Below are 26,663 nucleotides of genomic sequence, written 5' to 3' on the forward strand. Positions count from 1 at the left end.
TCTGTAAATTCCATTTCAAAGACACATACTTTGGTTAAAGTACAAGAACAGTTCTAGGTAAGTGGAATCTGGAAAGCTTTCCCAAGGAAAGCAGAAACACCCACAAAGACAGTAAAAACAGCCCCCAACCCCCATACAAGGGCTTCTACATCTATAACTTTTTCCTCAGGTGTCCACAAGTTCATATGGATGTAAAAGGACATCTGAAGCAGAGCTGTCCTTCAAAGTCTTCCATCTCACAATCAAAGTCTCAGTACTGGCTACTCTACTTGGAACCCCATCCCTCAGATACTGAGTTCTCTAAGGACAGGACCTTTATTAGATGTATCAGTGCTTCTTGAAGCTGGGACCTACTGAGAACAGTAGGAGGTATAGTCTGAATTTCTGTTGTTCCAAGTGTTAAAGGTGAAGAAGAATTGGCTTTATTTTCCACTTCAGTAGCTTTTGTAGCTGACTGTTGAAAAACACTAGGAGACAAGAGTATTGAAGGAGTTACTGTAGTTGTGGCTGTAACAAACTGCGGAGGTGTGACCTGTAAAAGAACAGGAAGTCAGTGAGCACCACCTCCAGTAGGAACAAATGCTGTTATTAAAAGACAGAGATAAGCATAAAAAAAAATAAAAAACACGCTATTACTGTAGGTCAGTTTGGTATTACAGAATAGTTATTCATAATGACGAGGTATCTACCTATGAAGGGTACCTGCTCAAGGGCAGTTCTAATAACTTTAAATTTGTATCTAGACCACCAGAGCTTGCTATTACAAAGTTTCGCAGTGGTAAGTTCTGTTACTCTTTTCTTCCTCTATCTGCCATTTCACTGTCCTGGTATCTTTTTTCATGAAACACAAAGTATCTCATGAACACTGAAAGACAGCAAGGCAAGGATTACATTTTATGCCTCTTGGGTGCTTAAGTCTCAACTGAGGCTAATATACACCACAACAATATAACATAAACACTTGAAAACAAAAATCAGTTCCAATGGTGTTAACGCAAGACTGCAAAGCCAAAAATGTACTTTCATTTCTGCATTTGCACCAACAGTAAGAGGTACTGTAATGTACGACTGACTACACTTCTGTCCTGTAACTCTTCCTCATTTCAGTACAGCTTGTTTCTGCTCCATCAACAGCATTTTAAATATGGTCAGAGTGGACAATATGACTGTATGATATGGCAGTGATTACCATCTTTTAAAACATCTTAAATTTTATTTTAACATCAAACTGAATGCATTGAAGTGTTTATTCACCTCACCTGACTTGTTTTAGATAAAGTCTTCGTCTGTGGAAATACTTCTGATTCCTTGTTTTGTTGTACAGTCTAATTTCAAAAGAAAGAATAAATCAGAAGTTAGTATCCACAGCCCAATTTCCAGTGGTGATTATCTGAGTTTTTACAAAGCTGCAAAAATCTAAGTACCAACAGATTTTAGATGTAGTTCGTTCCAGTTTGTAACAGCTGGAACTCATGTTTTATACTTTCAGTATTACAGCAAACTCTTAACAACACAGTTATTAAGAAACTCTACCACAGTTCAAAAAAACTTTAGTAAAACATAGAACAGGAACCAAATGCATACAAAATGAAGAGTTTAATCAGAGTGTAATCAGTATGGCAAACTGACAGGATGCTAAATTCAGTGTTTTTTCCTAGAAGTTTTATCTAATTCCCTCTACAGAAATGAAATGCTGTTGTCTACTAGATCTCCGTATTTTATAGCTTTACAAATGGCATCCAGGTATCTCTTTAGTCAGATTGCAAGACTGTAATATAATAAAATTATAGGATTATAAAAGCTTAGAAAACAAACAAAAAAGGCATGTAGATAAGGTACTTGAATAAATTCACCTTGCGTTCTTGGAAAGGCTTGTTATAGCCATTTGGAAAACCTCAACAGAAAAAAAAAACACACCCTCATGTAACTGATAACCTATATCTATAATGACAAAAGTCAAATGAGCTTTCTGAAGTGGTAACAATGACAAGATCAAATCACTAAGACCTAATTACACAAGAGTTAAGAAGTCTTGCTAGTTTGAGAGAAATATTTGGACTATGAAGAACTTTGTCCAACAAAAATATATACACACAATGGACCTCAAAGGAAAAAAGGGTGCAAGACTAGCACATGAATCAGAATTCACAAGGCTATCAAAGCAGACATCGAATAAATCTAGTAAGAGCAGTTACGGATACACCTTGCCAGCTTTTCTAGATGCTTAACATCACAATCCCAAGTCAAATCTGTACCAACTTTTACTAGTACATGGAAGAAAGACACTGCTCAGAACATACAGTTCTTCAACACTAGATCCAGACCGCTGCTCAGTGTTGTACTCGGACCTCCTCCTCCCTCAGCAAAATGATCAGCCCAAACATCTCAACAAGGTGATGGCTCGTAAAATGAACCTAGCATACAGCGCTCATGGCCTTCTTGAAAGTTTTCAAGAACAGCAGTAGGTTATAAATGGGGTAATTAGAAAGACTACACAATGACAGTGCACCCATTTCTTAAAAAAAAGAAAAAAAGTAATAATTCTTCTAAAGACAGAAGATCCACATGGGAAAAATACAGGGCATTTACTGCTTAGGGTGTTACAGGCAGAAGAGTTGACCTGTTTTTTAGATCCATGTTATGATTAAGTCATCACCACTATCACAGCAAAAAATAGTAGTATCAGCTGACCCAGACAAGACTGCTGAAGATTTTGTCAAAACCCAGTGGGAAGCACTGGATAATAAAAAAAAAAAAAGGAAATTCATGCAGATATAGCTGTAAGTAGTTTTGTGTGATAGTTTTTTTTTCTTCGCATTCTCACTGTCCTTAAGATGCAACACTAAGCAACAGAAAATTTAATACACAACGCACGAACATTAATCTTACAGAGTAGCAGTAATATTTCCACCTAGTCTCTCAAAACAAGTTTATTTCTTTGGGTTATATCGAGGCATAGACAATAGATCTGCCTGCAAGAAACAAGTTTAGAAGGTCCTTTAGAAGTAATACTAGGACAAAAGAAACCAAGAGGGTCAATTAGACAGAATAAATCAGTTGATGATCCGCGTTGATAAATAACACACAAAACCTCAAGGTAGCCCAGAGGGATTCCCAACAGAAGTGGTCAATACCAAAGTGTTATGAAACACCCAAAGCTATATAATCTGAAACAGGAGACTTAATTTCATACTTTCAAAGAAGGTACAGGCTAGATTTCCACAGCAGCAACACTCATAACACCATTTGATCTGTAACCTTCAGTCCTTTCTCATATCAGACTTAGCAGTACTTCTCTGACACAAGTATTGGCAAATTCCTTAGGATACATTCATCCACTAACAGCACCAGCCTGAAAAAATTCCTCCTCTGCAGACAAGTCTGTCACTGATAGCAGATGCTAATGACCAAAATTAGATTTTGAAGTTTGCAATTCAGTCACACACGTTAAAAGTCCTTTTTTTTTTTTTTTAAAGAGAAATATATAAAAGCACATTTTCAAATGGAAATATTTGAAATATTTGTAGCCAATAACAGCTTAAAGCTTTATGGGTATGAAAAGCCACAGAATACCTGCAGGGAAGGGATTATCTTGTTGTTCAAGGTTGATGGTTTACTGTGCGATTCTTTGAAGCTTTCTGGTGTTGCAAGCTGGCCAACCGAGGCAGAGATGTTTGGCGTTAAGGAAGTCTTAGTGAGAGACTGCTGCTGCATTTGGTCATGCTGTGGGGTCAACCTGAGTTTCTGGAGAAGATCAACGCTTGTATGGGATGTATTTGAGACAGTTCCCGTATTTGTTGATGTCAAGGGTGCTATAAGCTGGCTTTGGCCAGCCACTAGATTTTGTGGAGCGTGGTTCACTTCGGATGGTGGCTGATTCACTAGTGGGGATATCTGCTTGGCAGCCTGCTGCATGACTTGCATTAAACTGTTGTTTTGTTTTAGGCCAGGAAGCCTCTGAGCAGGGGCAGCTTCCATTGTTGAGGCTGAATTAAGAATAGGGCTTAAACGAACTGAATAGCTTGAAATGCTTTTTACATCAGGCTGGGAAACTGAAGCTGGAGGTATTAGCATAGGTGTTAAACATTCCTGCTGATTCAAAGGATTGGCACTGGTTTTAACGTTTGGACTTTCTGATTTCCCTAGTGGTTGCTGTATTACTGTTGACTGGTCAAACGAAAAAGGCAAGAGCAAGTTTTGCTGCTCTCTGGCAGAGGTGTCAGTCTGCAACTTCTCCCTTCTCTCTGCATTGGGATACGGAGGTGCAGGCTGTTCCTTTGGGACAGAGGTTCCAAACAGTTCTTCCAAAGTCAGATGCTTTGGCCTCAACTGAAATGTCTACAAAGAAGGGAAAAGGAACGTTACAGAGTCAATTTAGGAATACCCAGACTGTAAGAAGTACAGTGATGTATTACAAAAATCAAGAAAACTATGGATACAACTAGGTCAGATACATTTAAAATACACCAAATTTTGTCACTTTTTTTTTTTTAAATAATCACAGTCTCAGGCTAAGCTTGAAGCCAATTCACTACTTGTCACTGGACTCTCCTCCCCCCCCCCCCCCCCCCCAAATTGCACACTCGTCCCTTCAGCTTGCATTATTTTTCTATTCCAAACACCTCCAACTCTATCTTTAAAAACTTCCACTGCAGTAAGTGTTTACATTCCACCACTTGGCTAGAGTACTTGGGGCTGGGGGAGAACATTCAAGCATGACATTAAGACTTGAAATAACCCACAGCAATAGTAATGGCAGTGGCACGAGGGCAGGATGCAGCTACAGTAGAGATGACACCTTCACAGCACTTTCTATCTCTACATCCTTCTCTAGACAGACTGCACTACTAGTACAGAAGGGGGACAGGTATGGTTTCTGCTATTAAGGTGATGCCTGCCATCACTGATCAGCCTTAACTACACAGCACACTTGGTAGGGGGGACAAGGAACAACATATGTTTAGAACCAATGCCATGCAGCATTTATAGAACTGTAAATAATTAAATGGTCTGAAGGATGGGAAATAAAAAGAGAAGCCTGAAGGTAAACAACTGATCTAGCAGTACATGCCTAGACAGTTCTCCTGTTTTCATCAAGATTGTAGTGGATGTCACAATAGGTAAAAGAATCTGTACAAACCTAAAAATATGTATCAATTTCCTTGAAAAGCAGGTACACATGCACACATTGATCCTTTAGTCTCTTACACAAATATACATCTAGCCTACAGCACTGACATTGCTAGAAAAATCTTAAGGACTTTCTATTCCTAATATTTTGCCTTACTACATTTAAACAGCATTCCCTACATTAAAAACCAACACAAGGTTAGCAAAGAAGAATGGCTGTCTACTAGGAGTTTGTGTAGTATTGTCTTTCCCCCCTCCAAACAACCTATCTTGTGAAAAACAGTCACCCTCTAACTATCAAAATAGATGTTGGCTTAACAAATGGAAAAAAATGCTTCTTTCCTTATTTGAGGAGAATCTGTAGAAAAACAGGATTCCTTGCAGAACAGGAAAAATAGCGGAAGTCCTAACAAGGCAACCGAGGTGACACACAGTAATAAAAATAACCCAAGTGACTCGTTCTCACTTTCTCCTTCCAAAGGAAAGCAATAACTATCAACAGAATGAGAAAGCAAATTGAAGGAAAAAAAAGTAGGGTTGGCCAGGTCTCCTTGCATTTCAGGTGTTGAAGAGGCAATACAGCACAGTTTTGAACTACTTAACAGATCTCAAACATTTTTAAAATGCCTTAAAGAAAAAAAAAAGATGATCACAGCTAATGAATCACAGGCTCCTGTATACCATTTTGCAGGGGAAAATAATGCCTTTTCTTCAGCAGTATAATGAGAGAGTCTGAGTTAATCCCTTATGATACACCTGCCAGTTCTACCATGAATTACTCGCAGTTTATTCCAAGCCAGCTACTATACAGCAGATATTTTAGCTGAATTAGTTTAAAATGAATTTTTCTAATAAGAAAAACAGCTACTAACAGCCTTATGTTAATTTTTTTCCTGCTTTCTTAGGTTGTGCAGGAAGAAGTTACATAAAACAGCTGGACTAAAACATGACATTCTGTTCAGAAGAGTGAATGGCCTGCAGCGAAATTCCAGTGCCTTGTGACGGTATGTCTAAACAAAGACACTATTTCACAATGACAATTACTGCACCGTGACATTGCTCTGCTAGTTCCAGTGTTACTAACATTGGTAAGGGCAATGAAGGAATGGCAGCACAGGTAACATGCAAGCTGCCTGGTAGCCTCGAGCTTGAAATCACATTGACTTCTGCCCAGGTTACTAACTTGTGCTGCTGCCACTGCTGATTTTTTATTATTATTATTATTATTCTGTTAAGAGAAAATGACTATTCTGCCTCAACTCTGCTTTTCACCTCAGTTTGAGTAACTGACTGGCTTTCTTTTGTTAATACATTAAAATTTTCACCTAAGGAACAGAAATCTCTGCCGTGCTCTGATTGCAGTCAGATTAGCCCCTTACACATAACACGACACATACAGCTTGAAACATTAAGTTCATTCCCAACCTGAGGGATAAAACACATCTTGTGCTTGACTCATCTCTGGCTGAGGTGTATTTTGAGCATGTCAGCAACTCACTGTGTTATGGACACCCTTCTCCGCACGGGGTTGGAAAAAAAGGCAACACAATCCATTTACTTGACAGGAATGGAGTACTGCCCAAAGGGTTTCTCCAGGAATTATTTCAGATATATCGAGGCATGGGAATTAGCAGTCATAGCTGGCACATGACATTTCACTGTTCTAGTTCAGTTTTGCTCATCACCAACACAAAAATATATTTCATAATACAGCTCGTTTTCTTTTTGAACTGCCAGGATACAGAACTTGAACTTCAGAATATCATAGAACTGACATTTATTTTTTATTCCCAAATCTGTGATGTCTTTAGCATGAAGTGAAGGTAGTCAATCAACATACAACTGTGACATTTTCGAAGGGTTTCAGGATCTCACAGTAATTATCGAATATATACTAGTTTTTAATTTCAATGGTTATCTGTTTTAATTAGATGAAAAATGTATTCTTACAGTTCAAATAGCATTTTTTCCAGTTCTCTTCTGGTAGTCCACATTACTAAAAATGAAATTATGAACAAACATCTTGGTGCTGTATTTGAACCCAGCTAGCTTTACAGAAGTAAATTATCACTTAGATAACCCAACTTTTTCCTGCATCTCCACAGCAATTATTTTAAATAGCTCAACAGAAGAGACACTAGAACGCGCCACTTCGCCTGCTCTATAAAACTGTAGTTTCCCTTGAATTACTTTAAAGCAATGTATTACAATCTTAGAATTTTTAGAAATTTAAACATTAGAATTTATAGATCTTTTTTCAAGAAAAGCTTTGAAATTAGAATTTTTCCTTAGCTAGTTTCCACTGCTCTGCAAGCTCATGCACTGTCAGGCTGGCCACTTCAGCTGATCACGCACGCACAGTCTCCACACAGCAGCCGAAAAGAAAATTTCTTTTAAAAGCAAGACACAACCCTGTTGCCAGGCCTCAAGATCAAGCATGCAGCAAGCACAACTGGCTGCCAGGGGTCAGTCTATCACTTGTGCTGGTCCAAAACTAGAGGTGCTCCTGAGAGGGCAGAAGATGCAGTGACAGCCAATAATCCCAGCAAGTTTCCCCTCACCCCGTTTTAACCCATTGATTGTTATTACCCCAGCCCCTTAAACAGATTTCTGCTACTCATACCGTAGCCCTAACCTGTACTAGAAATTATTTATTTTTACTACAAAGTAAGTATGTTGTTTACAATTACTAAATGCAGCATTGCCCGCATTTTCCTAGGGCATTTTCCAGAGGCAGGGCTTTATTGCATCCAAAACACAACAATAAGCTGCAAGGAGCTGGAGGCAGGCGCTGCCAGATCACCTCCGTGGGACATTTTCTGGAGAGGACCACTACTGACCTTTCTGTTCCCACTGGGTGGCACTATAAGCAGGCACAAGTTACTCACATGTTAGAGCATTAGCTGTTGCAAAAATTACTAGCATTTTTTAAAAACGAACCTCCAAGAAGCACTGTATGAAGCTACACATCCCTCGTGCATAAAGGCTTCCTCGAAAATGGAGCCAATTACTGAACTATCGCTGCCTATATTCCAACCACTCCAGTGATGACACTAATTATTTTTATAACAAGTTTCCCATGGTTCAACAATGTTTACATGAAGCATAAGTTATTTCCACTAGCATTTTTACTGTAGTTTAATCTTTAATTACAGAAGTAATACCAGGCTTTAGAATTTGTAGATATCTGGATACATGAGAACTGAACACGTATCTAATAATTATCTGACAGACATCTAAGCACCGTATGTGCACTAGAATTACCATAAATTTGAGCAACATCCCTCACTGACATCACTGAAACAATTTTGGAAGGTATTGCTTAACGCAGAGGAAGGAATACACTGTCAAAAAAGTCTAAACAAAACTGAACAGCAACACAAGAACACTTCTCCCATGATATATATTAATCAGGCAAGTTGAATTTGATCATACAAGCAAAGGTTAAATGCAAGCTACAGAAGTATGAGAGAAGACAGGTATGCACACATTCAATAACTCCAAAGAGAATTTAGTGCTCCATGACTGAAGTACTTTCCATTTCTTCTCTAGCAACTGACTGATGATTTCATTTAGTAGGACTGTAGCTACAGCTTTAAAGGCAGCACCGACAAACTAAGTAAATGTCTTAGACACGGGAAGACAGTGCTTCAGTTGCTGTTTGAAAGACTGCAACACAGTGTACAGTGAACAGATGCCATATTCACTCTGTCAATTCGACAGAAGTAATTTTTATTTGCTCCCTTACTCAGAAGTCATCCTGCACCGGTGTCTCTATACTATCATGGACTGACTTCTTACAGAATCTGAGTTAGCCCATTTAAACACACTTCTGTATTGACAGGAGTGTGGACACAGCCTCATATTTAAACATTATGGCAAAAACCAGAATTTAGGCTCTTTAGAGTCTTCAGACCCATTAGTTTATCTGAGGGGGGTGTGGGCAGCAGGAAACATACCAGCTGATCTTAGACAAGCATAGTCAAGAGAAATGAGAGTAGATACTAAAACCAATTCTAAACTGCAGTTAAACTTACAAACTTATTTTCACGATGAAGCATAATACATTCAGCAAGATGATACTGCAGGCACTCCAAGAAAATAATATTTTGGTACCAAACCAAAGTGCTAAATGAAGAAGTAACACACTATTTAGATTTGGATGACACTTACCTGATCTTGCACTTGTATTGAAGGTTTTTGCTCTGAAGCCTCTGTGCTTCCTGACTTCAGGAGATTTGTATTTTGTTGCATTCCAGAACTTGATATAATACTCAAGTCACTGATCTGATTCTGGGGGGAAAAATAAAATAAAGTTACATAGACACAGGAGCTCAGCCACTACTATAATTCTGCTTAGGTAGCACTTGGGCTGAAATCCAGAGGATGTACAGGGTAGTAATTTTGTCAGACACTGTAAAATTCACAAGGTTCAGGAAAAAAATATACCAAGTAATATACTATCTGGTAAGTATTCACAATGCTTTTATTCTGTATTATCAAAAAAAAGACAACTGGCTTTATACTTTTTTCCACTGATAAATAAATAAAGGTAGACTTTTCACATCCTGTATTAGCTGCTAACGAGGCCATTAAATTAAGAATTCTGCTAGAAACAACTTAGCATGCTAGAAACAACTTAGAAAAAAGTCCTGTCAGAAATCCTTCTAAAGTGACTGGAAGAAGAGCTTGTCACTGACTTATTTCCACCAGATTTAAATAACCACGTGCATGTACTTTCACAAGGCATTAATTGGGTTTTCTGTGAGTAAGGCAAACTAGCCAAGAAAGCTGTAGTAGTAGGCCATACGTTTATGGATTGAGTTGACTTCCTTCTTTACTAAATATATACATTAACAAAAATAACAACTGTATTAAAATTTAAAGCACTGGTGAAAAAACTGTAGAACCAGTCTACCATTAAATAGATAAACTATGTTTATGATACAGCTGAATATCAGCGTATCAGACAATCTCTCATCACTTACCTGACAACTACAAAATATGAGAAACGCTGTAGCAGTACGTTAGAAACAATCTCAGCTTTATTATTGCTTTGTTTTAAATTTCAAATTGCAAGTGATATAAACAACATTAGGACTATATGTTGTGATTTAGGGACAGAGGGGAGAGAAACAATGTCTGCCTTTCTGTATTTTAGCCACTAATTCAAACGGTTAAAACTCTTTGGGCCTGAAATGGTTGACTGCCTTGCAGCTACAAAATCAAACAAAGCCTAGTTTTTCCTTTTCACTAGAGGATAAGCTGCTATGTTTTCCATTCTCAGACTGAAACACACACACTAACACTATAAAAAACATCCATTCACTTCATTAAAAAAATATCTCAATTCATTTATTTTCACATATGGACTTGATGGAGCAAGTACTTGAAGGATTAAGCTGATTTGGAATCCTAGATTAAATCACTCAGACTTTCATAAATCTCTTTTTCACTCTCTCTGCCCCCTTCTCATGCTGACACTCTGCCAATCTCATGTGGGCTGCACACAAGGATTACTGTATGATCCATCTGGAATGTACCAGGCAGATAAGTACTTTCTGCTCCTAAATACAAATTCATGCATAATTACCGAACACCATAAAATAAGAAAAAAAAAAAAGACAGACCTTTCTCGTCTTTTAAGAAGCCACCATCCAAGTTGGTTACCTAATCACATTAGCTTTGATGTGTGCTGGCCGCGAGGAGTTCCAAAATCGATGTGCCTGAGGTTTGTTGCTAAAGCTGAGGTGGCTAACAGAACATCCTGCAGGAAGTTTGCCTGAATCATGACTAGCATTGCTCATTTCTGTTCATTGAGCAACTTCTATAAAACTACACTGATAGCATCCTATGGGTGTAAGTTGGGTAGATTCAGTTTACTGCTCATCTACACGCACACGAAATAATGTCTCTAGTTACATAGGTGGTCTAAAAGCATCAAGAAGCAAAATCAAGATTGCGATGCAAAAAAGCTAATTTATGTAGTATCTTTACTGTAGCCTAGTCCATGCCCCATATATTTCCACACTATATGACAGCTGCCACAGCCTATTTATCAGTATTTTACTTGTCTACAGAGCTGCAATCATGACACTTCTGAACTTTGTTTCTAGCAAAAGGTTTTCATTATTCTCACACATAGACCTCGAAATTCAGAGAGGAGAAGCTGGAATATTGCAAGAACAAAGAAGGAGAAAGACTTCATTACACCCTAACAGGCCACTACCAGAACAATTTCTGTTTTTTCTTTTTGTTTTTTCAAGCCTTCCATTTCTCCAGATCTGTCTCAATTGATATAACATGGAAAGATCAGTCATTCAGCTTTCGATGCTTCCTTCCATGCACTCACAAAAGCTGCCACTTTCACAATGTTGGCCTTCATACAAAGACACATTCTCCTCAAACAGGATTAATGTGCTGAGAATTAGCTTTTATTTGTACCTATATTAAAACATTCTGAAAATACATTACTGATTTTCAGAAATTAGAATATAGCCTGGGTCAAATATATTGTATGGTCTGTCACGTTCACCTGTCCTTTATGTCAGAAAGTGACAAGATAAGGAGGCTCATACATAGCTTAGCCCATGTGTTCATTCCTTTCTCCTCATCCCACATGGTAGCAACCTAGAATCCTACAAAGACTCAAAACACAATTATTCCAAGGAACTCCAGTGTCCCACTACACAAGTTCAAGAAGAAATGAAGCACTCTAGTGATGTGCTAACCCTTCTCCCACCAGTACAGCTGCAAACCATACCGTATCTCTGCAATATTATAGCTACACATTACTATTGTACGTTTTTGTTATTGCACTCACAAAGAATCTTTGTTGCCTTTTTTTTTTTTTTTTTTGGATCTCCCACAGACTTCCCTTACATTTGTCTTCCATGTATGAATTTGGTTCTCAGGACTATATAAAGTAATGCCTTCCCAAGAGATCTAATACTTTCCTTCATCATGTAAACTTATGAATTTAGTCCTGGCAAAAGACACCAGACTCACCATTCCGGTATCAACTTATTAAAAGAACAGACACGCAACAGACAGGATTGAGCAGTACACCAGGGAACAGAAGGACAATGTTATATGCTCATCTACAGCAATTAAAAACATGCTTCACTGAGTTTACATGTATTGAATGACTAAATCTCTACCCTCTAACACCACAGCTTTGGTTTTTCTTTTTTTTTTTTTTGAGACTAACTGAAGGCTGACACTGTTGGGTACAATTTTTGTTATTCCTAGAGACAAAATTTTCTTAACAGCAGTAGAAACTGTTGTAGAATTGGTCTACCAAGCTCCATTTTCAAGTTGGATCACAGAATTAATATGGGAATTTTTCCTGCTACAGTGTACTTGAGGGAAGGAACAAGGCAGCATTCTGAAAACAAGACTACTGGAACAATGGCAGAGAATGCCTTCTCTTTAAACAAAACACAATTATGTTAAAAACTACTTACCATATAGGCTTTCTTAAGAATGAAAAAAATGAACAGTTTGGCAGAGTTGCCTACTAAGCTAAAAATTATGGGAATAAAGCTTATGAACTTATCCAACAGGCAAACTCCACACTTCTTAAAAATTTTTCCCTACACAACCTGCCCCCCATAAGTCACTGTACATCTGTGCTTTTATCACAGACATGGGACAGTTCACAGCTTCAGGGCTTTTGTTATATTATTTAAGATGCCAAAGCATTTTGGTATGCAACCCAGTGAATGCTGTTAATTATGCCATGAGTCATAGCTGACCTCCTCCAGTGATTTTCAGTACAGTGGAAAAAAAAAGAAAACCTGAAGCGTTAGCTACTATAAGAAATGTTTACAGAAGTGGAATTTCAGAATCACAGAAACAGACATTCATCTATTCTTCTGCAGTGTTACATTCTGTTCATCTTTCCTTTGCTAATGATCTCACAAAATAGGACAATGGATGAATACTGGGATTAAGCAGCCCATGCACCTGTTTTAGAACACAGTATTTATTGTGTTTGCATTTCTAGGTACCCATTTTTAAAACTCTAATTTTTCCCCCCAGGAGGCAGCAATTCAAAAGCTTCAGGCCCACTGAATTATGGATTAGGCGCGCTGCTTTGCGATCTTGGGTTAGAGTATACTCAATTGTCCTGTGGAGCACACGAGAATCCTTCTATACCACTGCTCTCAGAAGCCACAAGGCATGCCATTTCAGCAGACTCCGTAAGAGGCCCTGACCACCTCACTGAGAAGGGGAAGCAGTGTTTTTATTCATTCATAGCAGAAGAAAATTAAGACATTTCCTTACTCGTTCATATTCATCCTTGGCTTTACTAAGCATTTCCAGGATGTCAATAGGCCTGTTTTCACTGCAGCCGTTTGTTCTGCTGGGACTTTTTCTGTCCTGGGAAACTTGCTGTGATCTCTGAGCTTCTTGTTCTACCACTCTGCAACAGGAAAGGAGAAATGGTTTTTCACAATTTTTATCTGGCATGAACATCTTGCAAAAAGCAGGAAAGAAAAACATTCTCCGAGCATATAAACATGTTTTGTTCTGCTTGAATGAAAACCTAACACTGAGCTGACCAAAGCTGTACAAGTTTTAATTTGCTACAAGGTTTATACAAGTCAAATTGTCAAATGATCTGTATGATTTACCTCTAATCCAGACAGCACTGGTCTATATCTCAAAATTTGCCTGCAGTAAACCCTACTTCTGTAAAACTGTCACATTTAGACATTTCTCACAATAAACCATGCAGACATCCAAACACGCGTTGTATAAGCAGCACATGTACTATACCACAGACTGAGTAAACTGTGTATTTTTTTTTTATTGTTTACTACATAACACGCAGTTTTTCCATATTTAGCCAAAATCAAGCCATGTTGTTCAACTAAATCAAATACAAACCAGTTCTTATTTAGGATGAGGCCTACCATTAGAAAACAAAAGGAGTAAAGGCAGCATACATTTCTACTCCTAATCAATATACAGTTCACAAGATGTACATGGCTGTGCAATGCGCTAAAGCTTATTCTCTTGAAATAAACACACACCAGCCTGTAATCCCCTCTTTTTTAAGCCTGCATTAATCAAATATGTTAAGAAAAAACAATCACTGTAAGCACGACAGAGCTCCAGAGCTGGCACGTCACTTGAAAACTCTCATGCTGTGGAGCTGATGGGGGAGCCGAGGTGCCATCAGAGCAATCACAGAAAGCGTCAATCATCCAGCCTCCAGTTTCTTCTGGTCAGTTAGGACTCAGGAATAAATCTAGATTTTAGACTGTTGAGTAAATAGATATTTCTATGTACCTCTATGTTATCATTCCTGAGGAACAAAATAGAGCAAGCGTTAGAAGATGCCTCCCATTTTCCTAGCTGCCAAGACCCTTTACTTCACTAGAGCTCAGCTGTGTTTATTTGAAGAAAGATTAGACTGTGCATTTTTTTAAAAAAAGAAAAGATGGCTTTTAACAGTATAGCATTGCCCAGGAAAATGAGTTTCAGAACTTTTAATTATACAAGCTGCTTATTGAACCAGCTTCTCATTATTCTTTGAATATTATACAGCTTCCTCTCTGTTTGCAGGCAAGCACTCACCTGCGAACGTAACTCAGGATCTGGAGGCCAATCTACTCTGTCAGACAGTTTCTAAGAACTGCAGCATGTGCTGCTTTGGATGAAGCAGCTCAATACTGTACAAATGTTTCTATGGTGACACCACGAGAGAACATTTTGTTCTAGCACCCCAAATGGTCATACAGCCCTGACTTAGGACTTGTCTACACTCAAATCCAAAACTAGGGATGAGAAAAGGCAAGATGAAAGAACCAGAAGACTTTTATTTTTATTTTTTTTTTGCTTTTCTTTGTCAGCATGGCTGCATCAGGAAACATAAATACTTTGGCTAAAGGGCAATTTCTGGGCAGCTGAAGTCATGCACGTGCTGCCTTGTAGGCGAAGGGACGGCTTGAGTCTCCCAGCCCTCTTTTTGTTCATTAATAACAGGTCCCGAAGATTTCAACAAAATATCTTTCCATTAGAAATAGTTCTAATGGTCTCATAGCAAAGTATTTTCAATGAGTAAATCCATTTGACAGAAGTGCTTCAGAAATACTTCCACAAAACATCTCAATTATTTTCTTCTGCACATTATCAGGGGTATGCTACCTTTGTAATAGTTTACTTTTTGTTAAAGAATGAATACGAAATTTTCTCACGTAGATAAGTGTCTAATGGCTCTTCCTCCATTTCCTGTCTTATGCAGGTTACATTCAGATGGTGGCAGCAGTGTAAATGTGAAACAGCACCCCTTCCACACTGTCCCAGATAAAGGCAAAAATCTAGAAGCGGGAGACTATCTCAGAGCCCAGCTGAGGTCTGACAGTTAAAATAGGGTAGAACAAGCCGATAAACCAACTTCAAAATAAGAAAAATACAATGTACACATCAGAATAAATAAAGTCTCCCAAAGACTTATGTTCTGGCAAACCTTGAAAAAAAAAAACAACTGATTAATGTCCTACTACTTCTAGGAAGCTTATGCTTCACAAACAAGTATTTTAACTCGACCCAAATTTATTCCTCCTCAAGTTAGCAGTTTGAACACTTGTATAGTCTTTTTCATTCCAGAAAATTCTAGATTCCATTTTTAAAAGAGAAAGTTCTATAAATCGAGTGCCTTTTCCTGGCATAAAAAGTCAAAAGAAAAAAACTTCTACTAATGCAAATCTGTAAACCAAGCATGCTCTGTATGCAATCAGGATTAAATCTTCTTTAAGCAAGGCCTGCTGTTTCTTTCCATTATATCAGATAGTGGAAGAGGCACACATTCCTTCAGGGACACAGAAGTGGCTGTGACAGTTTGCTCAAGAATATCTGCAGTTATAGCATTGAAAATATACCTGGCACAACCTCACAGAAGAGCAGGGAAGGGGTGGGGAGAGAGACAGACAGAGAGAGAATGTGAGAAGTGAAGTTGTGTGATTACAAAGCCTATGAAGAGTAATTTTTCTTTTGAAAGATAAGCCACCAAAATATAAATGGATGGCCTGCAATCTTGTTAACTCAATCTGGCACAATAAGGTCAACTCAAACAGCAGGAAAGAGAATGCAAATCTCCTTGAAACCTTTTATGGTTATGTTTTTGAAGCTCCGAGGTACTCTAAATGCAGTCCTCTTTCCTGAAAGTGATACAGGACAACCCACCTAAGTAAAAGGGCACCAACAGGCACAATCCAAGTTTCTGCTGCTAACAACAGAAAACGTGAAGCAAAATTGATACTCAAAGATAAACAATTACTGGAAAATCCACTGAACTAAGCCTGGTGGGGCCCACAACCATGTGACGAAACTCATTCTCTAAAAAGGATTATTATTATTTTTTAATTAAAGGGCATATTTTAGTTTTTTGAAATACATTTTTCATCCCAGGCTGAAACAATCCCTGCAGTTTCAGCCTCCTTCTTGAAAAGAAAGGACATGTAAGCATCAGCACTTTTACTTTTCTTCTCACTGCCTTCTACCCATTTGCAGGGAGAAGAAGCTTGATGTTTGTAGAAACTCATGTCAACAAAATAGTTTCAATCCACTTTTCATCAGGTTTGTAACAACAGCCTCAAAAGTGCAACTTTTCCCTTCTACAGCAACGTGGAACTACAATGCCTTTGTTCCAGTTTCCCTAGCATTCATCTTTCGATTCTCAGAAGCTCTAAGACACATGGTACCAAACGAAGTGTGCTTTCATTCTACAGGACTTTTAAAAAATATGTAAGATGAGATACTTGCACTAAATGCTTCTAAGTATAGTAAAGGCTTCTGCAAATTCTTCTGTTACCCCTACATCTATACACAGCCATTAAGAAAAAGAGAGCCGAGAGTATTCTACATACCAGTAATGAGGAAAGGCTTTATGAAATATATTCTCAGGTAATCAAAGACTTACTACCAGCAACATGTAGGCTAGTGAATACCACATCCTTTCTGACCACGTTAATAGCAGCAACAACTAAAGACCATACTGAAGTGAGGTCCTAGGACAGCTAAGAAAAACTTAACTGTCTGTATTCTGTCAATACCCAATCAATTACTTTTTCTATCTACAGGTTTGATTTCTGTAGTTTCACTTGCCTAAGACTGAAGAAGTGACTATGGTCGACACATTCCCAAAATCTGCTTGATGTGTTAACTCTAATTCCCGTTTCCAGGATACGCTTAATCCACAGTCATGCCAACACCTAAATTAGCAATTTGGTTTAAAATGATGTTCACCCTATGTCTACTTTACATATTATTAAGTTCTGCCTGTCTTTGAAATGTCATGACTTGCAAGACATGACGTGCTGATTAGAGTACACAACAGGGAAGAAGGTGCAGGAAAATAAATAGTAATGGTGCAGAAAAACAAAGCAGAGAACACAGGAAGAGAAAATACCCTGTGGAATACATCTGCGTTTCGCAATTTTGCATTTTTTGCTAACATATGAACACACTGTCACACACTTTAAACTCTTTCACAAAGGACATTGAAGATTCACTTAAATGAATTCTCATCCTCTTCTATAAGCAAGGCTTAATCAGCAACACACCTCACCTGAAGGAACAGAGCCAAGAACACACTCTCTACTCTACACTCGCTACATTTTAAGCGCCTCATGCCACTTGGCCAAATCAACCAATGTCAGCTTTCCTTGACCTCTTCTGTTCACCCAAACTACTGAAGCCATGCCAGTGCAACCACGTACAGCACAGATAGGCTAACTGTACTGCCACACAGATAGTATTTTAACAAACTAACAATACCATGTGTTTGCAAACACAACGTGAAGGTTTCTATAAACAGACATAATTTCCAAAATTCTCCTGTTGCATGGCCTCCACACTTCTAAGAGCCTCAGGAACTGCAAAATAAGAGCAAGTGACATGGCAACTTTATAAACTAATTTATCTCCTGAGAAAGAAGAAAAGCATTAATAAAAGTTGAATAACAATCTAGAAGTTTAGCAACAAGTTCCTTTTATTTTGTAGTTCAGTCTACACTCCTAACACAGAATCTTGCAGAATGAAGAACTATGTACTTCTCCCACTTCCCTTCAATTTTTTGACTTCAGTCAGGAATAATAATCAAGCTTTTAAAACAGGAAACGACCCACCACCAAACCAACCACAAAAAACACAGCCCTTACTTATTTGCCTACACTTTCTGCCTCAGAGAATCTTTTGCCAGGGTATTACTCTCCATTAAGCATCTCGATACTAAATACAAGTGTAAGATAATAAACAGGGCTTATGTTTGCACTCTTCAGAGAAGGCCAACTAATACTTCAACTGAATTCTTTACTACTTAAAAAAGCCTTAGTGCTATAGTTTTGATTATTAACAGACCCCGACAGCAGCAAGAGCTTTGTATCTCTCGATTTAAGGAGGGAAAAACACACACATGTAATAGGTTCATTTTTTTTTGCCTGTATTATGTAAAAGAATTACAGAATAACAAGACAGGAGTACTTACTTAGCCATGAGTTTTGCTATTCGATGACAGTCATTCTTGTCGTAAAACCAGATACTGTAAATTGACACTTGAAAATAAAAAAAGGCAAGTGTGAGACAAGGGTTGAAAGAATAAAAATAAATCAGTAGAAAGGAAGCAAAAAACAACAGCCCATTAGCCCAGTAATGTATGAATTAACATCAATTTCCACTCAAATATTCTCTGCATGACCAAGTACCATTTATAAAGTAATTACAAATAGCATGTGGGTAAACACAAATACAATGTAAAACAAATTAAACGGACGGACTACAAAATGCTGATGCTTGTTCACAGGTAGAAGAGGCAAGCAAATGAAGTTTTACATGCCAGATGGTTTCTCACTATGGTTGCAACCTTCTATTTCGAATGGCAGACCTTACCATTAAACTAGGCTGAAGAATATCCACATAGTTTTTGAACACTCATTTTCAACACTGCCAGGTTTTGAAGTTCAACAAAAGCGTTCGAGTTGCAGTATGACAATTCAGTCACAGGCTCTCTCTAAAGGTTCCCTCTCTTAATTCTTTTCATGAGAAGCAGTTGTACAGGAAGGGAGTGATAACAACGCTCCAGCTGTACTGGCACGTTCACGGAGCAGCTTAAACCCAGATTCATACTGAACCCTGCTCTTCGAAGGCAGCAATGACAAACCAGCAAGGGCAAAAGGCTTCCAGCTCAGCAAGACACCCAGCACAACTCTGTTTTTCAGGGCAAGTACAATTCCACTGAAACTTCGCCAAGTTAGAGCCTGATCACTCAGTGAAAGACACAGCAGAGCAAGAAACGTGGTCAGCAGTGCTACATACTATTTCTTCATCAGCAGCCCCACTTTAAAGATGCCATTTTCACCCAAATACATCCTCATCTCCTCATTGTCCCCACAGTTGTGCCAACACAACAGATCTGCAAACTATTCTCACAACTGTATTCGATCCATTTCACACAGCAGGTTATTTTAAATTCTGGTTCAACTATGAAATTTACCAATGCAGAGTGTGCAAGTACCTCAAAGGCAATTAGACACTTGACATATGTTACCACTGGAATATTTTCATTTCTGAACAGATATTTTTAGCCTTTTAAAATTCAGCTTCATAGCACAGTTCATGCCAATGTTTTCATTAAGTTGAAATCCTTACAGAAAAAGAAAGGAACAAGTTAAAAATGAACACACTACCTTTCCTAGCTGGATATGCATTTAATTTCAATTTTTTGTTTTTCTTTTAAAAGACAAAAAAAACACCCCAAAAAACCTCAAAGTCTCAACAAAGGCCTACTCAAGGTTATTTAAGCCACAGCAAAGACTGTGATTATTTACCAAACATAATTTTCTAGAACTTCCAGTTATCCTAGGCTTGCTGTGTTGGACCAAAGAAGTCATGCCCACACCTCGCTTCTATAACAAGATCTTAAGACAAACTGAAGTTGTACTTTGCTTCATCTTCTTATGTTTTTTTCTTTTTCCTTAAGTAACTATAGTCATTTAACTTTCTTTGCAAGTTCCAGATGAAGTAATAGCCAATAAAGATTTTCTAGCCATAAAAAAATAAATATAGCACAACTTAAGCTATTTTCTCCTTGCAAAACACATAAGCCAACTGACGAGCACATTGCCAACATTTATGAAATATTTATGAAAATTTATCACCTCATACGACTGGACTGTTTACTGCATTAAGGCTCGACAGCATTTCAGTGTGAGCTGTTTCTTTAGTCATGTAGGATATTTTAACACTAAAGAAAAGCTCTTTCCCTTCCCTGACTCCTGTATCAGACGAACTACTAAAAGAAGAAAGATTCTTCAAAAGCATACTTGCTGAAGAAATAAAGATAAGGAACCTATAATGATATCTTAATGGGATAAGTGGTAAGAGTCACACACTGTTCTGCCAGACACAGGCCTACACAAGACCTGAAGCCGATTGAAATCTCAGCTCTGCCTACAGAGCATCATTTTTTTCCTCACTTTGTACTACTGGCAAACAATCACAGGGAGTCACCACAAAACATTAGCAGTATCACAAAGTTCTAAAGCAGATTACGAACAAGCAAACTTGGGCATTATGTTAGATATGGTCTGACAGACTGGAATGCTTACCTCCCTCTTTTCAGAGGAGGACTCATCGGTACCATCAGTTCAGCTCCCTTGCTCCAGTTATCTCCAAACTTTCTGCCACAACTGCCTTACTACATTTGATGTATTTAATGTGTATAGAACTTCAGCTATGAACATCCTCGCATTAGGAGTTGGTACTTCCCAATTCTTTTGCTATACGTGATCTTACTACACCCAGCAGAAACATCAGCTGAACGTTTGTATGCCTAATGGCACATCTTTCTACTGCAGCTCTCTAATAGTTTCAGCCTAAACTGACTCGTTTTTCCAACTACTTTAACACTTTTACTCTAGCTTTTCTACATCAAACGCTATGCAGCATCTTCAGTAATCAAGCAGACAGCGTAGTCATAATAATACTTCGGTGCCATTCACATTACACTGACACACATGAAGTCATGAGTAATCCTTAATCATGGCCAAACCAGACCTGATAAAATTAAAATACGTCAGTTATCTTAATCTAAATTCTTCTTGGACATTAGGTACCTGGGCAAGTTAATTACATCACTTTGATTAAAAGCAGTGACTCGTAAGTATTAATCTAAACATGTAATGCTAGCTTCTCATCCTGGCTCCTTCTCTGTTGTGCTTCCACTGCTACAAGGAGCAGTCAGATCACCGTTCCAGCACTGCCCGGCTACTGGAGGTAAATTTGGAGCGGAGACAGCTGAGTGCCACAGCCGGACAGAGGCCACACTCTGGCAACTTAAAGTAAGGCTTCATGCCATGGCTGCAGTTGCACTTCAGGTTTCATTTCAAGTTAGGGAAAATAAACAGTGTCGCCACCCTTACATTCTCACAACTTTGCCGTGACTCAGTTTACCCCAATCCACCCTCTCCCTTATGTCAGCCAGGTAAACTTGAATCCAGACCAGTTCCCCGATATTGTTTGACAAACAATGTCAGCTTGACAAACATGCCATCTGGTACCAGAGAAAAGACAGAAACAAGAAGCTGAGGGCTGCACAGTAAGGCAAAATGGTTAAAATGTTCACGTAATACTATGCCAAAAGGAAAGTATACAGGATTCATCAGCAGTGCCAGTTTGAGAGATTGCAAACTACCACTCTCTTGCTTTAACCAGGTTAGCCATTTGTGCAGATACAGCTTTACCTCATCCAAAACAATGGTAAATTGTAAAATGGATCGTAACTAGCTGAAAGAGCTGCTGGGAAGAGAGAAAAAAAATTACAGTTTCAATTCGGATGTTATCCTACAACAACTGAAAGTGGGGGACAATATCCCTTCCAACTCCCTCTGCAAAAAATGGGTTCGTATTTTGAAACCACCCTAAAAAGAAATCATGGAAGATAACCCAATCTCACTCCCATTAAAAACAAAAAGCTGATACATACATCATTTTACACCTCAAGTAGAAAGCAGGTGTATAAAGTGATTTCTCTCAATGCTCATATTTCTTTCAGTAGTAAGATTAGCTGAAATGCCACGGCCCCCCAGCCATTGTGCTCTAATCTCTTCCTCATTCACAACTCTTATTTTTTTCAATTAAAATATTAGACTGTCACATAGATTTATAAATCATTACAAATCATTTTAAAACATCCCTCCCCTTGTCATTGCTTTGAATATCAAAGGCTATTTCACAAAGAGTGTTCACAGCACAATCCCACCAGCAGTCGCACTGGAGTAATTCAGCAGGTGGCAAACAGCAGCCACGTCCAGGCTCAGAAACACTGGAACAAACTCCCATCTGACAAAGCACTGCACAGAACGAGAGGGATTACTACTACGCAACACTGAACTAAAGCAGAAAACCCCTTCTAGTTCGAATGCCATTTTTCAGGTCAAACAAAATATTTTTAGCACTGCTTAGCAGCTTTCAATGGTTCTTCCCCTCCCCCTAGCTCGCATTGCTGCTTCTGCTGTAAAGGTATCAAGAACAGGCTCCTTCCTTATCTCGGACTAAAGCACTGGGTTAATGCGCTTGCTGGAGAGCCCTTCAGCTGCTCCAGCTGCAGAGATGTGTTATGTTCACTGCCTCATCAGCTGGGCGGGGGGAGAGGGTGAGAATATGATGAGATACTTTCCTTAACTGTAAAGATTCCCTGATTCGAAACCAATCAGAAGCTCCTGCAAAGAATTTAAAAAGCCATTTGAAATCAAGCAACTCATTTTTGGTTTGCTGTTCTGAATACGAGTGTTTATCATTAATGATAACGCAGGGTACAAAGTGCTGTCATCCAACTTTTACATTTAAAAGTACAAACCTCCCCAAATCCATTACTTTTGTTTCACTCTTACCTTTGGATAAGGAGTAAGAAGAAAGGGGAATAAACACACCAAACAATGACCATTTATTTTATTTTTTAAGTTTTACACTTGGCATGTGCCTTTTCAGAACCATGGAAATAAATCTGCCTGACCTTCCAAAAGAACTAGCTTGGATTAAAAAGCCTTTTAATCAAGAGCGACACCACCGATACAAAGGGAAAGTTATAAATGAGAAGCACTTAGAAGAATACTTCTTGCAGACCTTTAGAGGTAAGATGGTCATTGTCTAAAATTTTTACTAGTTTTCCTTTATTATTTAGCAAAGTATCTACTTGTAAAAAAAAAAAAAAACAACAAAACTGCTGCACAGGAGCCAGCACGCTCCAATTTCTCACATTACAGACTGAAAGAAAGTACAGAACTTTTAGCCTAGGCTATTGTTATTGTTACAGACAGAGCCACAACCATTTTTTAAAATGGATTTTAACATACTTTTTCTCAAAATACAAATGAGGAAAGTTGATGGAGATACATCAGTAGGATTCAGTGCTTCAGGAACAAATACTCTGAACACTCTAAAGAACTTGCAAGTCTCCAGACAGAAAGCTGGACAAGGATCTCATGTACACAGCAACACACACTCCCGATGAAGCAATAATAAATAACACATTAAGTATGAAGCATAATCTAAAAGGTCTAACTTTTGAGAAGAATTCTAAATGCAAAATCTGTTATGTTACCAATCAAGAAAACGATTGATTGCATTTCTTGATTCATTCTTACTTGGAAATACTAGCTTTCTTTAATTCTATCTAACATTGAAAAGTAGAATTATTTTTTATTTCACTGCTGTAACTGGTACAATGTTTAAGAGCTTCTTAGTCACCGCATTCTGTCATTTATGCTTTAGGATCTGATACTCCTGAATAAGTTGTCTAAGTTTTCAAACAGCATTATATACAAATTTTAAAGTAAACATATCTTGCCTCGAATTTTTAGATTTAAATATTGTTTTGGGGTTTTAATCCTATGATATTGTCAGAATTATTTTGAGAAAAAAACAAGTTGGGAAGTATTTCAGTTACCTGCAAAAGTATTAAAAAGGTATCATTTTCTGAAAAAATGCCTCTGCATGTCTCAGATCTAACCAAAATAGCAACTAATACTTTGACCCAAATGCTTTTCATATCACTCAGTGAACACTAGAGAAGGTAGGTGTACAAAAGATATTTTATCACTTGATCTGTTGTGCTAGTAGTACAACTATGAAAGACACTTTCTTATCCCATCCTGCAAAAAACAGAAAAAAAATACAGAACAGCCGAAGAGAAGTGAGGCCTCCTTTCCCATGGGAATAATATAGCAATTCCCTCAGTTATTCTAAGAGCATGAAAAAACCTTTGTGCAATTACATTAGCTATAAGCTTGAGATCCTTTAACAATAATTAAGTTCAATTATGCAGCAAACTATAAATTCCATTGTATAGAAAAATGTATTTGCACAAATCGAACTACAAAAGAATGGTAAACCCATCGAGAACACGATTATCTAGCATGACAGGCAAATTCTTCTTATAGCCTCCAGCCAAACAGAAATGTTTATGTATGGCTTGCAAAATTTCTCATATAACTTGTCAGTGACTCTGCACAGACCAGAGTATGTCGCTCAATAGCATCAGAACAGTTCTCATGTCATTTAAGAAAAATGTCAGAGGTCTGAACTGGTGCATATGACAGACTTTGCCCTTATTATCTTCTTAAGGCAGAATCCCAGAGCAAAGTGAAAATATAAAGTTTATAAAACAGTGATATAAATATTGTAATCACTTATAAATATTGTCGACGTGCCACCATGTATTCAAGAGAGGCTCCATAATTTAGCTGTGATCATCTTCTATTTCTACCGTGCCCTGGAAGAGCATCAAGCACCATTTGTCATTGATCTTGTTACAACCTAAATATACAGGCACACTGCTGTTTGGCAGAGACAAGCAGCAGTATTAACAAACAGGAGTTTTGGAAAGCTAAGGAACCAGAATAGTCAGTTCAATAATTCAGCCATTTGAGCAGGACAACTTAATTTTGAACGACCGCAGTAGATTTTCCTCAAACAGGATGCAGAAAACAGTGCAAGAGAAACAGGACTGTTGCCAACACCCTGTTAACAAGGTATTTTTCCATGCCCAATCTAGCAGTCCATCCTCTTTCTGTCATTACAAGATCTCAGAAGAACGTCATGTTAAGTCCTTAGAGATACACACCACAAATCCCTCAGGGATGAGCATTATATTATCTATGGCCTTAGAGCTCCTATTTGAATTGGTCTCAAAAATGCAAAGGTTTTTCATGCCAGCAGGCAGCTGAGCAGAAGCGGACACTTTTCTGCACGAAGAGAGCTCCGACGAGAATTGCCTCACCTACCTGTACAACTAGAACACACATGTTGAAGCCTGTAAATACGGATCAGTCCTGGAAGTGGCTTTGCTTATTTAGGTTTCTGGAACAGTACGCAGATAGAGGCAAATGGATTTAAAAACTTTTTAGTTGTATATATACATTTTTTTCCTAACTAATTCAATGGATGGAGATCAGGCAACTGGGGAAACTGCAGGCAAGTAAGAAAATCCCAAACCCAACAACTAAAAGCAGAATATAATGGAGTTAACATGCTGAAATGATAAGGACTAAGAAGCTTACATGGAGTTTTCCATACTGCTAAGTTTGTTCTTGAACAAAGCAAACACTAACAGAGTGCACAAAGTGATCTGCTGCCTATTTGTAGCACTCAGGGCAATAACTAACAGCACACTAACTACACTTCACGTCTCCAATTTGCATTCAGTGCAGACTGGTTCTGGACACACCTACGCTCTTTCTAGGAGACAGAATGGAGTGATGAAATACAGGATAGTTTCCAACCAATGCCTTTTGGTCAGAATGACAGTGACACTGACAAAGATACAGGCAATAAAGGTGCTCTTCAAAATGTAATTATTTCCAGTATCAAGTCTACCATATTCTCCTTGCACACTTCTGTTTAAATTTCTTCCTTCCTCATATTTTCCTGTCATCTCTGTCCTAACTGCCAGGAGCCTCCCACAGATTTTACACAGTTGTGTCCCATAGGAAAATGAGGGCCTTCGTCAATGAGGGGAAAGCACATAATTAGCTTTAGGGGTTTCTAATGAACTCACAGCCAGCCTACCTTCTCTGACTGCTTCCATTAAGTGATCCTCTGTCACTCCCACTAGCATACAACATGGTAATTCCACAGTAGCTCCTGATACCATCAGAAGCTCCAAACAACAAATGAATCACCAGCTTCCTGTTTCCCTTATATCACCAGCCTCACATTTGCAATCATTTCCTCTGCTGACACCTCAACAGCCACCCTGTACCTACAACCATCCCCTACAGTTCCTCTTCCTTCCAAACCAAGTGACCTGCTTAAAGACCCAACTCAGTGCAGGATTTCCACACACACCCCTCACAACTTCTTGTGAATCATTTCCTTCCCTGATCTCCTAGACTTGTCAATTCACTGACAAATTCTGACTTCTTTCCCTCTCTGAGGCTTACAGAAGGAGGATTGCTAAACCCATTAAAAACAGAAACCTCCCACCTTAATCTGTTCTCTGTCAACTTAATGGAAACTATCCTACG

The 26,663-nt window shown here is 38.3% G+C and overlaps 1 protein-coding gene across 2 annotated transcripts in view; it reads right to left on the bottom strand.

Moving 5' to 3' along the window:
- DCP1A (decapping mRNA 1A) overlaps nt 1–26,663 on the bottom strand; it is a 35,753-nt gene that overhangs the window by 4,875 nt on the left and 4,215 nt on the right. The window contains exons 4-9 of one of the 2 annotated variants that reach the window (XM_080606398.1): nt 18,629–18,695; nt 13,420–13,558; nt 9,304–9,423; nt 3,574–4,338; nt 1,260–1,325; nt 314–532 (exon numbers count right to left, since the gene is read on the bottom strand). In XM_080606398.1, coding sequence (XP_080462524.1) covers nt 314–532; nt 1,260–1,325; nt 3,574–4,338; nt 9,304–9,423; nt 13,420–13,558; nt 18,629–18,695 — 1,376 coding nt within the window. Of the gene's footprint in view, nt 1–313; nt 533–1,259; nt 1,326–3,570; nt 4,339–9,303; nt 9,424–13,419; nt 13,559–18,628; nt 18,696–26,663 lie in introns of both variants that reach the window. The other variant, XM_080606397.1, reaches the window with a different exon arrangement.

The sequence above is a fragment of the Anser brachyrhynchus genome, assembly GCF_964034855.1.
Source record: "Anser brachyrhynchus genome assembly, chromosome: 10".
NCBI lineage: Eukaryota > Metazoa > Chordata > Aves > Anseriformes > Anatidae > Anser > Anser brachyrhynchus.